Here is a 22,064-nt window from a genome sequence, read left to right as displayed (position 1 = left end):
TCTTGGGCTTGACATCCATATCGGCATCTGTCGTTTTGAACCTGAGGGTCTTTGACGATATATTTCAGGTAATTTCTGGTTGGTATAACCTGATCCTGAATGGCTAGTAATGAACCTTCTGCTTCAGGAAACATCTTTCCCGATGTCAACCAGTAGTTCGACGCTGTATTGTCGACATAGTCTTGGCTGACCTCATTCGGATGTCGCCCATGCAGAGGTTTGCCCATCCAGGCGCGCAGTTTTTCGTCCTTAGTAAGGTGGTTTATGCGCATTTCTGGTTCCCTCAGTTTAATCGATGTTGTGTCATCTACTGCGCAAATAGCGCGGTGTAGAATAGATGTCTCAGCCTGCATCTGAAAATAAGTTCTTAAATTAGCAATCTGTTTATCTAATTGCTCACCTATATCCATAAGTCCTCTTCCTCCTAAATACCGCGGTAATGTCGTTCGTTCTACTGCACTTTTAGGGTGGTGTTTTTGTGCCTTTGTGAGGTGTGTTCGTACTTTTCGCTGAAGATTTTCTATATCCGTTTTTGTCCACTTAACAATACCAAATGAATAGCTAAGTGCGGAACATGCGTAGGTGTTTAGTGCCTTAAACAAATTTTTACTGTTAAGGTGTGAACGAAGCAGCTGTTTTACCCTTCGTATAAACTCAGTAGTTATCTCAGTTTTCATTTGCTTATGGTCAATTTTCCGCGCCTGCTTTACTCCAAGATATTTGTACATATCGTTCTCGCCCATGGCCTCGATGTTCTGGCCATTTTGCATATCGAATCCACCGGGCTGTACCTTTCCTTTGACTATATTCAAAACACGGCACTTGTCTAGACCGAACTGCATACTAATATCATTAGAGAATGTTTCTACAGTTTTTAGCATCTGTTCTAGGTGTTCTCGAGTGGAAGCCATATTATTATTATTATTATTATTAAAGAAAAAGGAGCCGAGGTCTAGGACCTATATAGCTCCATTTGACTAAAAAGAACTATGCAAAAAGAAACCTAAACTTAAGACTACATACGACTTATAAATTAATTTAATTTAAGAAACGAAAAATTATTGTTCCCGTGATACAGAACTAAAAGAGTCATATTTATTTTTGAAGCAATTTACAGATACAGCCCCGACGACGTCGTGTGGAAGTGAGTTCCAGGTATAAAATATTCTATTGGATATAGAGTTCTCACGACATTTACTGTGAAACTGTTGTCTGGCTAATTTGTATGGATGACCCCGCAATCTAAGGTCGTTGCTCAAAGGGAAAAGATGTGAGAGATCTATCCCAAACTTTCCCTGTAACGCTCTATAAGCAATTATTAAATCCCCACGAAGTCGTCGGTCCATAAATGTAGGATAATTTAAGTAGGTTAACCGTTCTTCGTAGGAAGGACGACTACGGCCATAAGAGATTTTTGTTGCCCATCTTTGCACAGATTCAAGTCGATCAGAATCCCTTTGCCAGTCGACATTCCACACGGGTCCGGCAAACTCTAAAATAGGTCTTACATATACACTAAAGAGAGCAACAAAATTTTTTGGCGATATCTTAGAGAAAGTCTTAGATAATAAGTAAACTGATGTTCTAGCTTTATTGCATACCGACTGGATATGTTCAGACCAAGATAATGTTTCCGTCACAAGTACACCCAAGTCTTTTTGCTGCGAAACAGTTTTTAGAGAAACATTTGAAAGTACATACCGATTCCTTGGATTGTTTTTACCTAAATGTAGAACTGCACACTTGGATGTGTTTAATGGCAAGCACCAATCGTCTACCCACTTAGCAACCTCTTGAAGGTCGGTCTGTAATTGATTGTATGTAACCAGAAAAGGGATTTGCATATAACTTTGTGTCATCAGCGAAAAGCGACATGTTACTTTTAAGGTGAATTGGCAGATCAGCAACGTACACTAGGAACAAAATCGGCCCCAACACTGAACCCTGCGGAACGCCACTGTATACACTAAACATTGAGGAATAACAGTCACCAACGCGTATGCAAAATTTACGGTTTATTAAAAATCCTTTAATCCACTCAAGTAAGTTTCCTCTAATACCGTTATGTTCAAGCTTAAATAGTAGTCTCTTGTGAGGAACTCGATCAAAAGCCTTAGCAAAGTCTAAATATATAATATCAACAGGTTGATTACTGTCCAAACAAAGAAACCAGTCATTAACACATGTTAACATATTAGTAACTACAGATCTTCCAGGTACAAAACCGTGCTGGGAAATAGGAATTCTATTATTGTTTAAGAGAAAGTTCATAACCGATTCGCGAATAACTGATTCCATCAATTTAGCTGCAATGGATGTTAGACTAATTGGTCTATAATTGTCAGGATCTAACTTGTCACCTTTTTTATAAATTGGAGTAACACTAGAAATTTTCCAGCCATCAGGTAAAGTGTGTGACAAAAATGAGGTTTTCATTATAAAACTTAACGGATGGATAATTGAGTTTGCACACTTCTTAAATAAAATTGCGGCGAAACCGTCTATCCGGGAGCGGAAAAGGATTTTAAACACAAAATTTTGTGTTTAAGAATCTCTGGATCAAAGTCTATGTCACTAATATCGTAGTTATTTCTTGTAGAAACAACACGTAAAGTATTCGGAAGAGCCTCCTCGATTGTAAACACTTCTTGAAATTTTTTGGCAAAAATAGTAGCAACTTCCATTTTCACTGAGGTTGGTTCGCCTGTTTCGGTTTTTAAAATAGGTAACGAAACTTTAGATAAAGTAGAATTTCTGACATATTTATAAAGAGGTTTTTTGTTCTTATTTGAGGACAGTTGGTTTTCAAAATTTTGTTTAGATTTAAAAATAGTTGATGTTAAGTTATTAGAAAAAGTTCTATGATTGAGGTAGTCAGCATTCGTTTTACTTCGTAAATACTTTTTCCATAATGACTTTTTAAATTTTATCATTTCAAATATTTCTGAACTTATCCATGGCTTATTAGGATTACATCTACGTTGCACATAATGAGAGTTCGTGCGCATGGATTCATTCAGAAAATTTTCAAAAATTTCCCACTATTTTTTAACATCCCTACCATTCAACATATCTGCCCAATTTGCAGTAGATACATCTAAGTTTACACGATGATAGTTTATTCTTTTATATGTCATTAGCATATTATTTTGTAATATTTCCGACTTGAGGATCTGTATGGAAGTTGAAATAACTGCGTGGTCCGACTTTCCAATTGGAGATGTAACCGAAATATTAGTTAAAAGATTAACATCAGAGGTTAAAGTAAGATCTGGCTGAGAAGGTTGTTGATTCAGACGAAAACGAGTCGGTTCATTGATTATTTGTTCTAATCCAGAATTTTCTAAGAAATTAATAAAAAGCTGGGATTGAGTATCATGAGGGTGATTGATCAGCGGCCAAGAAATGTTGCTTAGATTGAAATCACCAAAAACAATTAAGGTTTTATGTTTGGCTATGAGCGTTTCCAATTGACTGTATAACTCTTGATCACTTTGAACGGAACTGTAACCAGGTCTATATATACAAGCTATAGCAAAATTTATTTTTAACTTTTTAGAAGAAAAATTAAGCGTCAACCCTTCATAATGGTGATCAGAGAAGTTGAAATAGTTGAAGTTTTGTATATTTTAACCGAAATAGTTGAAGAATTAGTTTTTTAAATACAAAATAATATTAACAAATACTATAAATAAATAAAAACCATAATATTTCAGGCTCACGGAGATGCAGCTTTTATTGGACAGGGCATAAACCAAGAATGTTTAGGATTAAGTAATACGCCACATTTTGAAACCGGAGGTGGCATTCATTTGGTAATTAATAACCAAGTAGGATTCACCACCCCTGCTGAGAGAGGGAGTTCTTCAAGGTATACCACTGACTTAGCCAAAATAATTTCAGCTCCGGTGATACATGTGAATGGCGATTTTCCAGAGGTAAATAAAAACGTTTTTTTGTTTAAAATTTTTTATTACATTAGACTCCCTCTATAACGGAACAACAATAATATTGTGCATACCACCACCACTGAAATGTTTTGATGCCTCTTACGTAGTTTATTAGGTGTCGATGGTCGACCTCAACAATGAAATTTGGCCATCGTAAATTGTAGATTTCTTACAATATTCAATATCAGTCGATAGATAAACAAGAATGAAGAAGTTTATTACCGGCGGTGGAATTTATTACAGCGCTGGTATCAATAAGCACACAGATGTTGGACATTCCTGTATACAAGCAGTTATGGTATTTATTTGTGACCATCACCACGCCAAAAACAAGTAAAAACATATTCTTTGATTTCATTTTTTTTTTCGTTATAACCAAATATGCCTCGTTATAGAGGTGTTATAGTTCAATAGGAATTTCAGGGAACATCTAGTGTACCTCATTATAAGCGAAACCTCGTAATACCCGTGTTTTTTATAGAGAGTCTACTGTATTAATTTGTAAATTCTGCGTCTTCTTATGCGTTGTGTTTAGGCATGGGCGCGTGTGTGGTTTTCCATTCCCGTTAGTGTTGTCCAAATGTAAGAACAAAGAACAAAACGAGACGTGATAATATATGAATTACCTTAGTTGGTGAATAACAACTTCTTTGAATCTCCTAGTAAATTCTATTAGGGGCGTAGCAAGGTTGGCGTAACAATATAAAAAAAACATAAATTTAACAAGTACTTTTGTTTTAGGATGTTTTAAAGGCAACAAGACTGGCGTTTGAGTACCAAAGAACATTCCGAAAACAAATTTTCGTCGATATTAATTGTTACAGACAACATGGGCATAACGAGTTAGATGATCCTACGTTTACTAATCCAGCTCTATACCGTATTATTAAAAATAAAGAGTAAGTTATTTATTTAGAAAATCAAATTTATTCAAAATAATTTTTTTTTGTAACAAATCATATAAAGTCAGCAAAATTTATTAGCTATTAAGTCTACTTTTACTACCAATTTTTTTAAGATACATACTTGCTTATGTACTTCAAAAGTTACTTTGCTTATGTATTCTTTATAATGATCTATAAGTTTCATTGGTTCAAACTGTTCATTTTTAAAAGAAATTGGTTTTTTTTTAATTTTGAAAAAAATTCCATTTTTTATATTATAATTATATTTTAATATTATTAATATTATATTTTATATTATAACCGCCACACCCCCCCCTGGTTACGCCTGTGACAGAGAAATAAAAGCTTCGTTTGTTTAATGGTATATTGTTTTGTAAATATTTAAAAAAATAATCCAAATGGATTATAAAACTCCATAATGTTTTCGATTTTATCAGATCATTATCAGTAGTAATAACCCAAGGACATTGATAATTGTTCGAAAAAATTTTATAACAGATTTCGAAAGCTTGTTGCTTGGAAACAGACCGACGCCGTAGGCGGAGGTCTGTTGCCTGTAAGCAACAAGCTTGAGAAAGTTGTTAAAAAATTTTTGAGCATTTATCAATGTTCGAGGGTTATTCGGATAGAAAATTTTTTGCTGGTTATGAAAAAAAATACAGAGCAGAAACAATTATTTAAATGTGCAATTAACAAAGGAACAATTAGAAAATTTTAATGAAGATCCAGACATGTTAGTTTCTATAACTGATGAAGATGTATTTCCACTACATATTTTCTATCATTGCAAAAGTCCATAAACGCTTTCCATACAAATTTTTTACTGTAAACAGTATTCTTTGGTATATTTGATTCGATAATTTCATTAATATTCTCATCAGTATTACAACCAAATCGTGACATTTTGAAATATTGAATATTTGAAATGTCAAAATCGAAATGAAACGAAATGTAGGTATCCATAGCTACATGATTGAGTGAAAACAGCCCATGGGATCTGTTTTCAGTATAATGTTGGTTTTATTGGTTGTATTCAATCAGATGACCACAAATTAATTGATTTCATTGGATTTCTAATTGAGCAAAAAATTTTCAGTAGTAATAACCCAAGGACATTGATAATTGTTCGAAAAAATTTTATAACAGATTTCGAAAGCTTGTTGCTTGGAAACAGACCGACGCCGTAGGCGGAGGTCTGTTGCCTGTAAGCAACAAGCTTGAGAAAGTTGTTAAAAAATTTTTGAGCATTTATCAATGTTCGAGGGTTATTCGGATAGAAAATTTTTTGCTGGTTATGAAAAAAAAATACAGAGCAGAAACAATTTATTTAAATGTGCAATTAACAAGTATTCTTTGGTATATTTGATTCGATAATTTCATTAATATAAAATATTGAATATTTGAAATGTCAAAATCGAAATGAAACGAAATGTAGGTATCCATAGCTACATGATTGAGTGAAAACAGCCCATGGGATCTGTTTTCAGTATAATGTTGGTTTTATTGGTTGTATTCAATCAGATGACCACAAATTAATTGATTTCGTTGGATTTCTAATTGAGCAAAAAATTTTCAGCGAAACATTCTATTTTGTAGTTGAAACTAGCCCACTATTTTCTGTATACGTTCTGAGCTTCGCTGGTGTCGCTCCTAGCGGATTACTAATGCAACTTTCACCGGTAATTTTTAAATTTATTATTTAATTGTTATCGCTTAATATTTACAACGCAAAAAAGTAATTAAATTGTAATTGATTTTTTAAAGATTTTGCTAATCATTTTAACGTTCTATTAATGAAATATTAATTTCTTACTTCGGATACTTTCACAATTATCGTGTAGATGGCGCTAAAATAATTTATAATTACATATTAGGAAATATTAAAAAAAAACTTAAATTCAGTATTTAAAACGTAAGTATATTTAAGGTAAAAATATACACCACAGCTTTGACCAACTAATGTTATTTCCTATTAATGTTTTTAATTTCAATGTTTTAAATTAATCACTTTGACATTTATGTCAAATTTTAAGTTCACTGACTTGTCACTACTGGCGCTCGCGAATTTTTAATTATCCCCTCTACCTACGAGCTCAGAGCGTATAAAACTTTAATATTACATGATTTTCAATTAATAATTAAATTTTGAAGCGACACTAGGTCGATGTTAATAAATTAACTTATGAGGCAACATGACTCGCTGCTCGAAAACAAAACGGGTGCTTATCTTGTGAGGAACTCGGTATGTATCCTTCATAAGACAAGCACCCCTTTTGCTTTCGAGCAGGGAGCCATGTTGCCTCATAAGTTGATATATTAACATCGACCTAGTGTCGCTTCAAAATTTAATTATTAATTGAAAACTATGTAATAACATTAAAGTTTTATACACAAATAGTGGGTTATTTTCAACTACAAAATAGAATGTTTCACTGATGATGATCTGATAAGATCGAAAACGTTCTGGAATTTTATAATCCATTTGGATGATTTATTAATGTACCATTACACAAACGAAGTTTTTACTTTTCTGTAAGGTTTTTCGAATAATAACTGTTTTAACTGTGTTTTTATATAAAGCTAGGTTAATAATTTAAACATTTTTAGCACCGTTCCAAATGTATACAAGCAGGTATTAATTAACGAGAACATTATAACCGAAAAGGATTGCCAAAAAATTGTACAAGAACATGAACTTTGGTTAAATGAAGAATTGCAGGCTGCAGAAAATTATCAACCCAAGGTAAAGTTCTAGCTTTTTATTTTCGGATCGAATGTGGTGTCGGTTTCCCGCTGATTTTCGATGTTTACATTCCAAAAGAAATACAAATTGTACTTTAATTTATTTGATAACTTAACAATAAAATTGTAGCCCAGGTCCAGGTACTACATTACAAACGGTGTCATTCATACTAATTGGTTGCATATTCAATAAGATATTACTTGTTATATGATTATTAGTTCTTGCTACACTATCTACTTTTTCCAGAATTATATTAAAGAGGAGAGGTGACAGCCTGTCTCCTTGTATATTTAAACTATTCTGAGAGTTTGTGACCCATCCGGACTCGGAATCTACAGCCATTTACACATATTAACGAGCTGGATAAGTTTTTTTGGAACTGAAAGTTCTGCCGTTGTATTACACATCTTATACCTTTTAATACTGTCGTATACTTGACGGAAGTCTATGAAGAGATTATGGATAGTTCTAATAAAAATCCATTATTTTCCAAACAGCTACTTTAGAGCAAAAATGTGATCTATAGTCGATCTATTTTTTCTGAATCCAGTTTGATATTCCACTCTCTCAATTGATCATTAGGGGTTAAATAAATAGTAAGGAAACCTGTTGTCCTAATTGTTTAAATTTGTAAATTTTAAATTATTAAAATTGTCCTAAAAATAGCGGAAAACGGAAATAAGTTTACCACCATAATCACTTCCCCTTCTATAATGGTGACAACAATAAATATATCCTTTCTTGTGCCCATTACTAACCTAGTCACTATTTTCTAAAGTATGTTTGTTAATCATTAATTTATTATCTATTATCCATCTAAAGCCCTTTTTATATCCAAGTTTGTAGCAGATGGATTTCCGCTACAATGTTTTGTAAATAGTATCCATTAATTTTATATCCTATCCCAAGAAAAATATCTATTTTTGTAATTTATTTTGTGAGTTTATATATCATTAAAATATTCTGAACCGCCCCTGCTTCTGAGTATTACGGTTTATTTCACAACATTGTAAAATTTAGGAAATTTCCTGTTTATTTGTGAAAACATTCCTTATTCTAGAAGAATTCCTTGAAAAGTCCCGAGTATTTTTCCCTTTCTTTTGAGCGCGAAGCATCTTTTAGTATTATTGGTGTGAATTTTGAAAGATCGTTGAGTTCTCTCCGCCGATTGGTCAATGTATTCGGCCGAGGCTTTACGCGCTAGAGACGTGACTGCGCGACGAAGAAAGAGGAGTTAGTTCTAAAAGCATGTTTGAAAAACATTGTAAACATCTTTTTGGGTAGAACTCAACAGACTCGCAGAAATCGCACTTCGCCGGTTTAAAAAATGGCTTTTTTCGTTATGGTAAACGAAGAAAAGGACTTGCAATTTGTCCTGTAAATATTGTGGAATGCTGGTGCAAAATTTCACAGCATTACGTTGGATATATTCATTTTAAAATCGAGTATACAGTATTGTGTCGTAGTTATGCCGGTAAAGTAGTGTGCGATTCTATGGTATTGAGAAGCTTTTCCAGTTTTTATGATGTTATGGTAATATTCCTGTATTCAATTCCTGATTCCCGGATGAGATTTCTGATTTGGTATCAACTTATCCTGTTTCCTTTTTGGTTAATTGAATGTCTTCCCCAATCTTGGATGGAAAATTTTGGTCAAGTTCCAAGTGTGACGTGTGACGATGGATTTTGTTTTAAAAAAGTTTTATAGTAAAGAAAAAGAAATGGCATAGAAGCTATAGGATGGTAAATAATAGCCCAGTTTGACCCAACGAGGAATCTAAGAAGAATGTCCCCCAACTGGTTCCCATAAGTACAGAATATGTCCAGTAAGTACTCGATATGTGAATTTGAGGATTTTTCAAACGGCGTCCAAATTTCTTTAAATAGTAGGAAAGTTCTCAAGTCTGTGAAAGTATCCTTTGCTTATTTGGATATGGTAGTTAGTCTTCTTTAAACCCTCTTACCCCCCCTAACGATTCCACGACCTGCCACCGCATAACAAATGAACTGCCGTATGCATGAAGCTTTATGTGTCTGTTCCTTCTACTAGCCCCATTTCGACCCAAAGTATCTATATAGTTAATCTTATCCTTGATCCCATTAGAGCAGACATGTTAAAAATGCTTCAAGTTCGGATATAGGCCTCCCCTTCTGACTTCCATTTTTCTCTGTACATTGCCATTTTCATCTATTTTGGACCGGTATGTCTCTTTAAGTCATGTACTCACCTCGTGTGGTCTTTCTGATCATTCTGGTCTTTCTGATCATTCTGGTCTTTCTTTTGGATCGTTTTGGTTGCTAAGATCTCCAACGCAGTACTTGTTTGTTCCCTCTATCGTCCTTCTGCCTGATATTATGGCCTGTAAATTTTTACTTTATGTCTGTTGCATGTTTATGGTATCTTTCACCTTCGTAACATTCCGAATACACTTGCCTTTTCTGTTTTTCAAGCCTTGGTAGTGGTAAACCACATTACTTGGTAGTGTCGTTGAGAGCTGTAAGGAAGCAGGTCTGGATCTGAACATACGGGAAACCAAGATACTCGTAATGAGTAAACTCCTCCTCCTCCTCAGTCGTTTCCTCATTGCTGAGTGTCGTGATTCCCTATAATACGAGCAACTATCTCTTTCCATCGGCTTCTGTCCTGAGCTTCCCTCATGGATTCAGAGAATGGTTTTCCACTGGCTTTCTGTACTTGATCCGTACATCGAGTAGGTGAGCGACCTCTACTTCTGCGCCCTTCAACGTTTCCCGAAATTATAAGTCTCTCAAGGTTATCATCACTTCTTCTTGCAATGTGGCCGAAAAATTTTAAGACGGTGGAGGTGCAAATAGAGAAAAGTCGAGTCTGAATATTAAGCTCTTGGAGGATTGAGTGATTTTTGTTCTGTGTTCCATCCATGAGATCCGAAGCATTCTTCTCCAGCACCACATTTCAAAGGCGTCAATCCTTTTTCTGTCGTCCGATTTCATTGTCCATGTTTCGGATCCGTAATTAAATATGGGAAAAATTAAGGCACGTACTAATCTTATTTTGGTGTTCTTCGACAAGGAGCGATCTTTCCAGATTTTCGATAATCGACTCTTTGGCCATGCCTATTCTCCTACGTATTTCTGTTTCACAAGATCCTGTATTACTGATGTAGGATCCTAGATAATTGAACTCGTTAACCACTTCAAACTGCTCCAAGGCTCCTGTTGTCTGAAGTGAATTTGAATAATCTACTATCATAATTTTTGTTTTTTGTTTATTAATCTTGAGACCACATCTATTGCTTTCGGCTTCCACTAGCTGCAGCAGGCTGAACATTTCTTCTTCGGATGCAGATATTAATATTGTATCATCTGCATATCTGAGATTTGAGATCTTCTTTCCTGTGATAGAAATACCGCCATTCCATTTGTCGAGAGCTTTTCTCATTATATATTCCCCATAGAAATTAAAAAGACTTGGGGATAGAATACATCCTTGTCGGACTCCTCTACCTATTTTAAAAGGATCGGACTTATGGTTTTCAATTCTTATTCTGGTTTCACTTTTCTCATATAGGCTTTTCACCAGAGCTGACAGATGCTCTTTCCACAAAACTGTCCAGTTTACACAGTCAAATGCCTTCTGATAATCCAGAAAGCAGATGATCATCGGAATTTTGAATTCTCGTGCTTTCTCAATGAGTTGTCGCATATTAAGAATTTGCTCCCTTGTGCCTTTACCCTTAACGAAGCCTGCCTGTTCTTGTGGTATTTGTCTATCCAGGTATGTCTGCATGCGACACTTGATGATTCTCAACAGAATTTTACTTGGGTGTGAAGTTAATGAGATGGTTCGGTAGTTATTACATTTTGTGGTTACGCCTTTCTTATGAATGGGAGTAAATAGTGCGGTACACCAATCACTGGGTCATTTGCCGATTTTCCATACATGATTGCACAGTCTCCACATTAATTGGAGACCATGTTCACCCATGTTCTGTAAAAGTTCTGCCGTGATGTCATCGCAACCAGGTGATTTATTTCTTTTAAGGTGTTTTATGGCTTCATCGACTTCAGACCTTAGAATATCTGGTTATAGGGTTGTTGTTGAGACTTGCAGTGCTGTTATATGATTAATGTTAGAGGTCAGCTGTAATGAGTAAACAACAAAATATAAAACCGTAAGTTGGTCAAATTGTTTACCTCGGATATCAGTTAAATTGTAACACAGATAGTCACGGTGAAATTAGATCCAAAATTGAGCAGGCCAGAGCCTCTTTTAGAAGAATGTGCAAGCTACTATGTAACAGACACCTAAAATTAGCATTGCAGATCCACCTACTTTGTGATGTTGGTCTTATTTTATGGTATTGAGTCTAAGAAATTTTAAAAGTTCTTGGGCAAAGTAGATTCGAAACTCCTCAATACTAGAATGTCTCAACAAGACTTCTGAGATTATAAAAAGCATCAAGACGAGAAAGCTGGAATACTTCGGACATGTAATGACAGGTCCCAAACATAATATGCAAGGAAAACTAGCAGGCAAAAGCAGTTCAGGACGAAGAAAGACTTGATGGTTGAAGAACTTGTGAGATTGGTATGGTACTGATACAAGTATGGTACTTAGGGTGGCAATGAATAAAATTAAGATAGCTATGATGGTAACCAACGTCCCCAAAGGACATGGTACATGAAGAAGAAAAAGAAGAAGCCTATTCCCAATATTCGCATCGAGATTACTCTCTGGGTCTTCGCTAAGTTATCCATGTTAGACCTTGTCATTGTCCATGTATGTCATCAGTCATCACTGGTAAAACACATTGGTCAAAGAGTTTTGTTTTAAGGTACTGCAGATATTTATGATTCGTTAATATAAAAGCTAGCTTTCCAAATGCTCTCCATGCTCTCTACATCGGATTGTTACTCACAGTTCATTTTAAGACCGATCTTTCAAGCGTCTCTATCTAGTTCCAAAACTTCCTCTTCATCACTTTCTACCAAAAATACTTCATCGGCTTATCGTAGTTGGTTAAGATATTCCCCATTTATTCTTATTCCTTTCGTTTGCTAATTTAATTTGTTGAAAATATCCTCTGGAGTTTGGTAACATATTTGGTGATATTGTGTCACCTTGCCTTACTCCTTCGGTCAGTCTTACTGTTGTCAAAAAGTTCAGTAGGTATATCTGTAATCTACTTTAGTGCTGTTTACTGAGCATTTTATTGGTCAGTGTTGGACACTGTCAAAAGCTTTCTCAAGCCTACAGAGGCTGCATATGTATATATCAGGATGTTATATTCATTGGCATGGTCACTGGTGCTAAATCCCTTTCTGAATCAATAATAATAAGTTTTATTGCTATGATATTCTTTACAGGACGTGTATTTTAAGAAACAATGGGAAGGAATGAGCCAACCAGGTGAGGTGATTAGTACTTGGGACACAGGAATAGACACAGATTTAATGACATTAGTAGGCAATGCATCAGTAACGATTCCCGACAGTTTTGTAAGTTGTGAGAATAAGATTCTAAAGTATATTTTCATTATTTCAATATTTTGTTTTAGACAATACATCCAACTTTATTAAAAACTCACGTTAAAAACAGGTTTAATAAAATATCAAATGGTACAAATATTGACTGGGCAACAGCTGAAGTCTTAGCTCTAGGTTCTCTTCTATTCCAAGGTAAGTAAAAAAACATAAATCTCTAAAATTTCTAAAATAGGTCGACTTTTTTTATTTCTAAATTTTATTTAGACTTAACAAATATATAAAATGGATATCGTTCATCTTCTTCTTCTTCACGTGTCTTGTCCGTTCCGACGTTGGCAATTAAACATGGCTATTCTGACTTGGTTTACGGCAGATCGGAATAGTTTGGAAGATAACAATCATTGCAAACATAACAATCAGTTTTGGAGTCACTATATTGTGCATAATATTTAATGCAAATATTTGTTATTTTGCATATTCATACAATCACAATTATGGCTTCTTTCTACGTCATACATTATTGCTTATTTTATCTAATGCTGCACCATATGGTGAAAATAGGACAACTTTTAACCACTCAATTTACTTGTTAAGCGCAGGAACTAAATAGAGCTACAGTTGAAATAAGAAAAAGTTTGCTCTTATTATACCTACATATCCTAACAACAATCCTTAACAATCATCAACATAGTTGATGTTCTCACAGTTTCTAAAAATTTCGAAAGAATTTTAAAATTAAAGTCATTAAATTCTCTGGCCAAAAAATTGAAGCGAACCATTAAACTTAGTTTTATGTGCTCTATTCAAATATGCAAACAGATTTTGAAAATTTCTATGTACAGGATATTGTTTCAAGGTCACAATAAATTTATAATTTTTTAGTCAGGCCCTGGATTTTTATTGTGATTAGTAGTTGGGTGGTTTGGGTTCTAAATGTGTACCAAATATCAAAAAAATGTACAAGGTGGTTCTAAAGTTACGGGTCCAGAAAGAAATGAGCAGAATCGATAAAACACCCTATAACTCGGTTATAAAAATCGGTGACGCAATAAATGTATAAGTTGTGCTAGCAAACTAAGCGAACGGCTCCACGGGCGAGAAATTGACGCTAGCAGTAGCAGTAAAAAAAGAGAGTCATTAATATTTAGCTCAGCGGAGTACTATTATTGATAGAAATGTGTACTTAAATAAACAAGGGATTATTCCATAAAACAGGTAGATTCTTTGTTGATAGAATTTCACACCTTGAAGAACAGCACCCCGCTGAGTTATATACAGTCGGAAAAATGAAAGAATAGGGCTTTTCATCGATTGTCATTTGTTTCGAGCTTCTGTCATATTTTGTATAATCTGTGTATAATATTAATATACACTTATTACACGACATTTGACAGAAGCTCGAAACAAATGACTGTGAATGAAAAGCCCTATAGTCTATGTCTTTGGTTTGTATCATTGGTATATATAATAACGTATGACGTGGATATATTAATATTATGTGACACATGACAGAAGCTCGAAAGAAATGACTGTGAATGAAAAGCCCTATAGGGCTTTTTTTGCTCCGTTTTTTGCTCCCCGGAACATATATTTTTGAGTTTTGTCGGTGAAAGGTATCGGTCTAAACCAGAAAGGTATCTTATTTTCCTCAAAAATTTATAGTTTTCGAGTTATAGGCGATTTAAAATCTGAAAAATGCGAAAATACGCATTTTCGAGACTTAAAAACTCATATTCAAATTAGTATTTTTGAGGTTGCCAGATACTTAAATTGAAGACTAAATATTCAGCTTCCAGATTCTGAAGAGTGATCGCGTCTAACTTTAATTTATACCGTTGTTTTTAAATTGTTAAATATGCGTGTTTATCCGATTTTCTTGCCGGTGCGGCGCGCAACGTTTTAAAAATCTCCTATTTTCCTCCGAAAAATATTTTTTCTAGATTCTTTATGACATTCTAAATAAAATAAGTTTCTTGACATTTTTCTCGAAAGTCAATAGTTTTAAAGTTATAAGCGATTTAAAATCCGAAAATGCGTTTTTTGTCATTTTTCGGATTTTTTAGAAAAATGTCAAGAAACTTATTTTATTTACAATGTCCCAAAGAATCCAGAGAAAATATTTTTCGGATGAAAATAGGAGATTTTTGAAATGGAGCCCGCAGCACCTTCAAAAAATCGGATAAACACGCATATTTAACAATTAAAAAACAACGGTATAAATTTAAGTTAGACGCGATCACTCTTCAGAATCTTGAAGCTGAATGTTCAGTCTTCAATCTAAGTATCTGGCAACCTCAAAAATACTAATTTAAATATGAGTTTTTAAGCCTCGAAAATGCGTATTTCGCATTTTTCAGATTTTAAATCGCCTATAACTCCAAAACTATCAATTTCTGAGAAAAATTACAAGATACCTTTCTTGTTTAGATTGACCCAAAAAATCTAAAAATATATGTTCCAGAGCAAAAAAACATGATCTTTTGTATTTGTTTAAAACAATTGTTTAAACAATTTCTGCCCAAAAATTCCGCCCGGCACCCTTCAAATTTGTTTAAAGGGGACATTTTTGAATAGGAATCCACAAAGAAACCGAATCAGAAATTTTTTTCAGACGGGAGCGGTCTCACTACCTGGGCTATTTAATAATTTATGAGCTCGCAAAATATACGCATCTCAATTATTGAGTTGCAATTTTCTTTCTATAATGCAGTCACTGAAGCTAAAAATCAACTATGACCTTCGATTTCAGTAAATCTCCATTCATATTCACGAAAATTGGTGAGCGGATAGAGGATACCTCAAGAAACAAAATTAACAATAACAACTTTTTAGCAGTTTTAGCCTGGGGTATATGTCACCCCTTTTCGGGGGGAGGGGGGTTAAAATTACTTTATTAAAAATAACCCCACAAATAGAGAGAGAGAGAGAGAGAGAGAGAGAGAGAGAGAGAGAGAGAGAGAGAGAGAGAGAGACAAATTCTAAGCAAAATTTGTATATAAGGTTATTAAAATAAATCAATACTTTTTGAGTTAGATCAAATATTTTAATTTTTGTGAAAGAAAACGCATGCTTTAAAGCGATTTTTCATAAATAACTCAAAAACTGTAAGTTTTTACAAAAAAATTTCAGTACTTAGAAATACCTATCAAATGAGCCCCAGAAAAAGTTGATAGAATCAAAATTATACTCCAAAAATTTTTCCAAAAAATGAATTCTTTTAAAATTTTTTTTTTTGAATAACTCTGCTAATTTTTATGATATTAGGCACATCCAACTATTTGAAAGGTAATTTCAAGAGCAATAAAACTGTATTACATTTAATCTTTCAAATACTTTATTTTTTAGGATAATAGTAAAGGACTCCTGTTACATTGTTCTCGTAGTAAAATTTAGGCTTAAACGTTTCTTTCTACGTTATTTTGATTCATACAGAAATCAAAAGACAAGTAAAATCTGTGCTAATAAAAAACTCAAATTTCGTTATCTATCAAATCAATTCTATCATTTTTTACGTGTATCGAGTATTGTTGGATTTATTATCAAAAGCAAATAATTTACGAAAATTTGAAAAAATTTGATTTTTTTAAATCATATTTAAAAAATAACTCCAACAATACTCGATTCACGTAAAAAATTATAGATAACGAAATTTGAGTTTTTTTTTTATTAGCAAAGATTGATTTCTGTATAAATCAAAATAACGAAGATAGAAACGTTTTAGCCTAAATTTTACTACGAGAACAATGTAACAGGAGCCCTTTAATATTATCCTAAAAAAATTAAGTATTTGAAAGATTAAATGTAATATAGTTTTATAGCTCTTGAAATTATCTTTCAAATAGTTGGATGTGCCTGATATCATAAAAATTCACAGAGTTATTAAAAAAAATCATATTTTGAAAAAATTTTTGGAGTATAAATTTTGATGCTATCAACTTTTTCTGGAGCTCATTTGATAGGTATTTCTAAGTACTTTGACAAGTATTTAGTAAGTGTTACATAAAATGCATCTCTTTCCCGTTATTTAAGCTTGAATCCTTAGATTTGAATAGTCACAGAAAAATATACATTTAATTACCTATAACTTACTTTAACTTAACATAATTTTTAAGTAAGCAATTTATTATATTTTTTATTAGCTTCAATTTTAGTGATGAAAACTTTTTTGTAAAAACTTACAGTTTTTGAGTTATTTATGAAAAGTCGCTTTTAAAGCATGCATTTTCTTTCACAAAAATTAAATATTTGATCTTTAATAGCTCAAAAAGTATTGATTTATTTTAATAACATTATATAACAAATTTTGCTTATAATTTGTCCCTCTCTCGATTTGTGGGGTTATTTTTAATAAAGTAATTTTAACCCCCGAGAAGGGGTGACATATACCCCAGGCTAAAACCGCAAGTTGTTATTGTTAATTTTGTTTCTTAAGGTATCCTCTATACGCTCACCAATTTTCGTGAAAATGAATGGAGATTTACCGACATCGAAGGCCATAGTTGATTTTTACCTTCAGTGACTGCACTATAGAAAGAAAATTGCAATTCAATAATTGATATGCGTATATTTTGCGAGCTCATAAATTATTAAACAATATGTAGTCGCCAAATAATTAATTTAAATTATTTTTTCTACAACCGTGTTAAAAATACAATTTTTAGCACTCCATGGAGCGTTAAAAATTCTACTTTAAGGCACTAGTGCTTTAAAAATTTTAAGGTTAAGTTAAAAGTGAATTGTCAAATTGTGAAACGTCAAAATATTTATATTTCATTTATTAACATTAATATTAATAGTACAACCTGCGCGATTTGAAAAAGGTGGTTTAAAAGGTTTTTTAAAATTTAATTAAAACTGTATTATTGCATTTTTAACAGGTTTGTAGAAATAACAAGTTTATGTAACGGTATAATATTTTCGATAAGAATTTTTAGACATTCCCCTCGAGTGTGGACAACCAGTTCTACCTTTTACGGGTCATAGATTTCATGGTTTCAGCAATTAACAAAAATATTGTATTTTATAAATGTATGTATAACTAGTCCATGTGGTGAGACCGCTCCCGTCTGGAAAAATTTCTGATTCGGTTTCTTTGTGGATTCCTATTCAGAAATGTCCCCTTCAAACAAATCTGAAGGGTTCCGGGCGGAATTTTTGGGCAGAAATTGTTTAAACAATTTTTTTAAACAAATACAAAAGATCACGTTTTTTTGCTCCGAAACATATATTTTTAAGTATTGTGGGTAATTCTAAACAAGCAAGGTATCTTGTAAATTTTCTCAAAAATTGATAGTTTTCGAGTTATAGGCGATTCAAAATCTGAAAAATGCGAAAATGCGCATTTTTGAGGCATAAAAAACTAAAAACTCATATTTAAATTAGTATTTTTGAGGTTGCCAGATACTTAAATTAAAGTTTAGACATTCAGCTTCAAGATTCTAAAGAGTGATTGCGTCTAAGCTTAATTTATACCGTTGTTTCTTAATTGTTAAATATGCGTGTTCATCCGTTTTTTTTTTGCCGGTGCGGCGAGCTTTATTTCAAAAATCTTCTATTTTCCTCCGAAAAATATTTTTTCTAGTTTCTTTGGAATATTCTAAATAAAATAAGTTTCTTGACATTTTTCTCAAAAGTTAACAGTTTTAAAGTTATAAGCGATTTAAAATCCAAAAATGCGTTTTTGTGGCATTTTTCGGATTTTAAATCGCTTATAACTTTAAAACTATTATTTTTTGAGAAAAATGTCAAGAAACTTATTTTATTTAGAATATTCAGAAGAATCTAGAAAAAATATTTTTCGGATGAAGATAGGAGATTTTTTAAATAGAGCTCGCCGCATCGGCAAAAAAATCGGATAAACACGCATATTTAACAATTAAAAAACAACAGTATAAATTAAAGTTGACGCAACCACTCTTCAGGATCTTGAAGGTGAATGTTTAATCTTCAATTTAAGTATCTGGCAACCTCAAAAATACTAATTTGAATATGAGTTTTTAGGCCTCGAAAATGCGTATTATCGCATTTTTCAGATTTTGAATCGCCTATAACTCGAAAACTATAAATTTTTGAGGAAATTTATAAGATACCTTTCTGGTTTAAAATGACCCAAAAACCTAAAAATATAGAGCAAAAAAACGTAATCTTTTGTAATTGTTTAAAAAAATTGTTTAAACAATTTCTGCCCAAAAATACAGCCCGGCACCCTTCAGATTTGTTTAAAGGGGACATTTATGAATAGGAATCCACAAAGAAACCGAATTAGAAATTTTTTCAGACGGGAGCGGTCTCACCACATTGACTAAACGTTTGTAGAAAAAAATATTGTATGATATACGTGTTAAAAAGTACATTTTTAAGGCACTCATGTGAATTGCAGAATTCGCTTCGCTCATTCTGCAAACTTTCACATGCGTGCCTTAAAATTGTACTTTTAACACTTACATCATAAATAATTATATTAAGTACAACTCTCTCTTAAGCCGGGAATATGGTTTTCTTGCGAAGGGGTTGTAGCTCAATGGTCGAAATGCGCGTGATTTAAGAATTTATTCTGAGAATATAAGGTATACGAATTAAACTACTATTAACTTTTTTGTAAAAACTTACAGTTTTTCAGTGATTGACGAAAAACCGTTTCAAAACATGCATTTTTTTCACGAATAATTAAAATCTTTGATCTTTAATAACTTAAAAAGTATGGACTTATTTTAATAACTTTATATAACAAATGTTGCTTATAATTTGTCCTTTTATTGATTTGTGCAGTTATTTTTTATAAAATAATTTTCACCCCCGAGAAGGGGCGGTATCCACCCTCAAGGTAAAGCGCAAGGTGGTACGTCACCTTTGTTTCTTGAGGTATCCTCTAACCACTGAGCAATTTTCGTGAAAATCGATGAAGGTTCACCGAAATTGAAGGTAATCGTTGATTTTTACCTTCAGTGACTGCACTATACAAAATAAATTGCAATTTACTGATCTAAATGCGCGTAATTTGGGAGCTCATAAATTATTAAATGATATGTAGTCGCCAAATAATTAATTTAATGCATAAGCCGGGAAGATGGGGTAGTTTTCTTGCGAAGGGGTTGTAGCTCAATAATTGAAATGCACGTGATTTATTAGTTTATTCTTAGAATATATAAGCTATAGGAATTATATCCGCAATACGATATATTTTAAGTTTTTTCAGCATTTTTCTCTTAAGTTAAATCAATTAAAGGGTTGTTTGGGCGTGAAGGGGATGAGCTCAAAAATCGAAACTATATCATTTCAAGAGCTCGTAAATAGCCAGGGCCCCCGTAACCGGGCGTGCAACGCGTGCGGCGCACGCGGGCGTAACCCCAAAGGTGCGCCAAACCGAAGGTTTGGTAAATATGAAATATTTATTTTAAATTAGATAATCATTTTTTATATACAATTTTAATTATTTCATGAACAGCTAGAGAAATCTCAAAAATCAAACACTGTGTTATTACTGAAAAAATAATTATTCCCGTCCTGAAATGTTAAACTTACTCTGTCAAAAATATATTACATTTTGTTGTTCCTTCCTAATATTTTATTTGAAGTAGATTGAATTACGCTAGGCATACCATCCAATCGATTTTATGTTGTAAACTAAAGCGACACTCACAATAGTCAAATAAACATCAAAACACACTCCTTGACAAGTAGAACCATAAATTAACACCCATAAAACGCAACTTAACAGTTTTACTCCAACAAAAACACAACTTGCTGAATCAAGCAGTTTTACTGGTATAAAGTGAATCTTTTACTCAAATTTATGATAATTACCCTTAAGTAAACAAATACTCTATGAATTATGATTATGTATTTGGCTTGAGTATCTTTACTGATTTTAAACGCCGTCCACACTCTCGCCGAAGTCGATCGAGGTTTAGCAAGTACGAGAGTGTAGACGGCCACCTTGTGTAATTTTGCCTAATTTCGTTCTACTTCCGAAATCTGTCGGTCTGGCGCGTCCGAGTCAAAGGAATCTTTGTCGGTATCACACCGCTTGAATGTGTTCCTCGCGAAGTAGAACGAGTGTGTAGAGAGGCACTTCGGACGTCGCGTCGGTCAACTTTGCGAAGTAACTTCGCCGAGAGTGTGGAGCCCGTATAAAAAATATTGGACAAACTTTTCTATTTGTTGTTATTTTAAGTGGTGTGGAAATTAAATTAATTTTGAAAATGGTAAGTATCATAATCATTGCATAGAATAGAATAATAATAAAATTATTCATTTTAAATACTTATAATCGGGTTTCCTCTAATAAAATCCACAATTTACAATTTATTTTGAAAAAAAAAAAAGAAAATAAGACATTATGTCTGCGTAACTTGGAACCATATGGAAAACTTTTTTATTATTAATTTTACGGAAAAAAAATATTCTTCATAAAATGCTTTGCATAGTCTAAAAACTAAAATGCAACTACATAAATATAAAATTGTGTCAATTGAGTATCAAAAACATGAACTTCGATCAAGAGTACATTATATTTCACAATATCGAAAATTATTATTACGAAAAGTTGTTTTGAATTAATTAAAAACTGTTATGCAATTACATCCTTCTAATTGAAATTTTTTAACTCTTTTATTGTTATTGATAACTCTTTTATTGTTATTGATTAATTAATTATTAATAATAAAAGACTTATCACATTATTTCTAATAAATCAAAAGGGAGTTGTTGAAAAGTACAATTAATGTACGATAAAAAGTTCTTTCTAAAAAGCTTAGCATGGTCTAAAATCTAAGATGCAACCATCAAATCCTATCAAATTTTTTTCAATTTTATACGAGATATAAATATGTAAAAAATATGAGTTTCGATCGAAAAGTAAAGTGCCTTTTTAGATAACAATATATTTCAATTAGAAGGATGTAATTATATATAGAAACATAGTTTTTAATGCTGAACAACTTTTCATAATAACTTTTCAATATTGTAAAAACGAAACGTACTTTTCTCTTTACCGAAA

At 32.9% G+C, this 22,064-nt stretch overlaps 1 protein-coding gene across 2 annotated transcripts in view; it reads left to right on the top strand.

Annotated features, from left to right (window-relative positions):
• LOC114335167 (probable 2-oxoglutarate dehydrogenase E1 component DHKTD1 homolog, mitochondrial) overlaps window positions 1–22,064 on the top strand; it is a 138,039-nt gene that overhangs the window by 22,474 nt on the left and 93,501 nt on the right. For both annotated transcript variants that reach the window (XM_050652662.1, XM_050652664.1), the window contains 5 exons: window positions 3,717–3,938; window positions 4,692–4,849; window positions 7,463–7,598; window positions 12,947–13,078; window positions 13,138–13,258. In XM_050652662.1, coding sequence (XP_050508619.1) covers window positions 3,717–3,938; window positions 4,692–4,849; window positions 7,463–7,598; window positions 12,947–13,078; window positions 13,138–13,258 — 769 coding nt within the window. The remainder of the gene's footprint in view (window positions 1–3,716; window positions 3,939–4,691; window positions 4,850–7,462; window positions 7,599–12,946; window positions 13,079–13,137; window positions 13,259–22,064) is intronic.

The sequence above is a fragment of the Diabrotica virgifera genome, chromosome 6, assembly GCF_917563875.1.
Source record: "Diabrotica virgifera virgifera chromosome 6, PGI_DIABVI_V3a".
NCBI classification, from domain to species: Eukaryota; Metazoa; Arthropoda; class Insecta; order Coleoptera; family Chrysomelidae; genus Diabrotica; species Diabrotica virgifera.
Note: the sequence above shows the minus strand (reverse complement) of the source record. Positions and strands in the feature narration are given on the sequence as shown.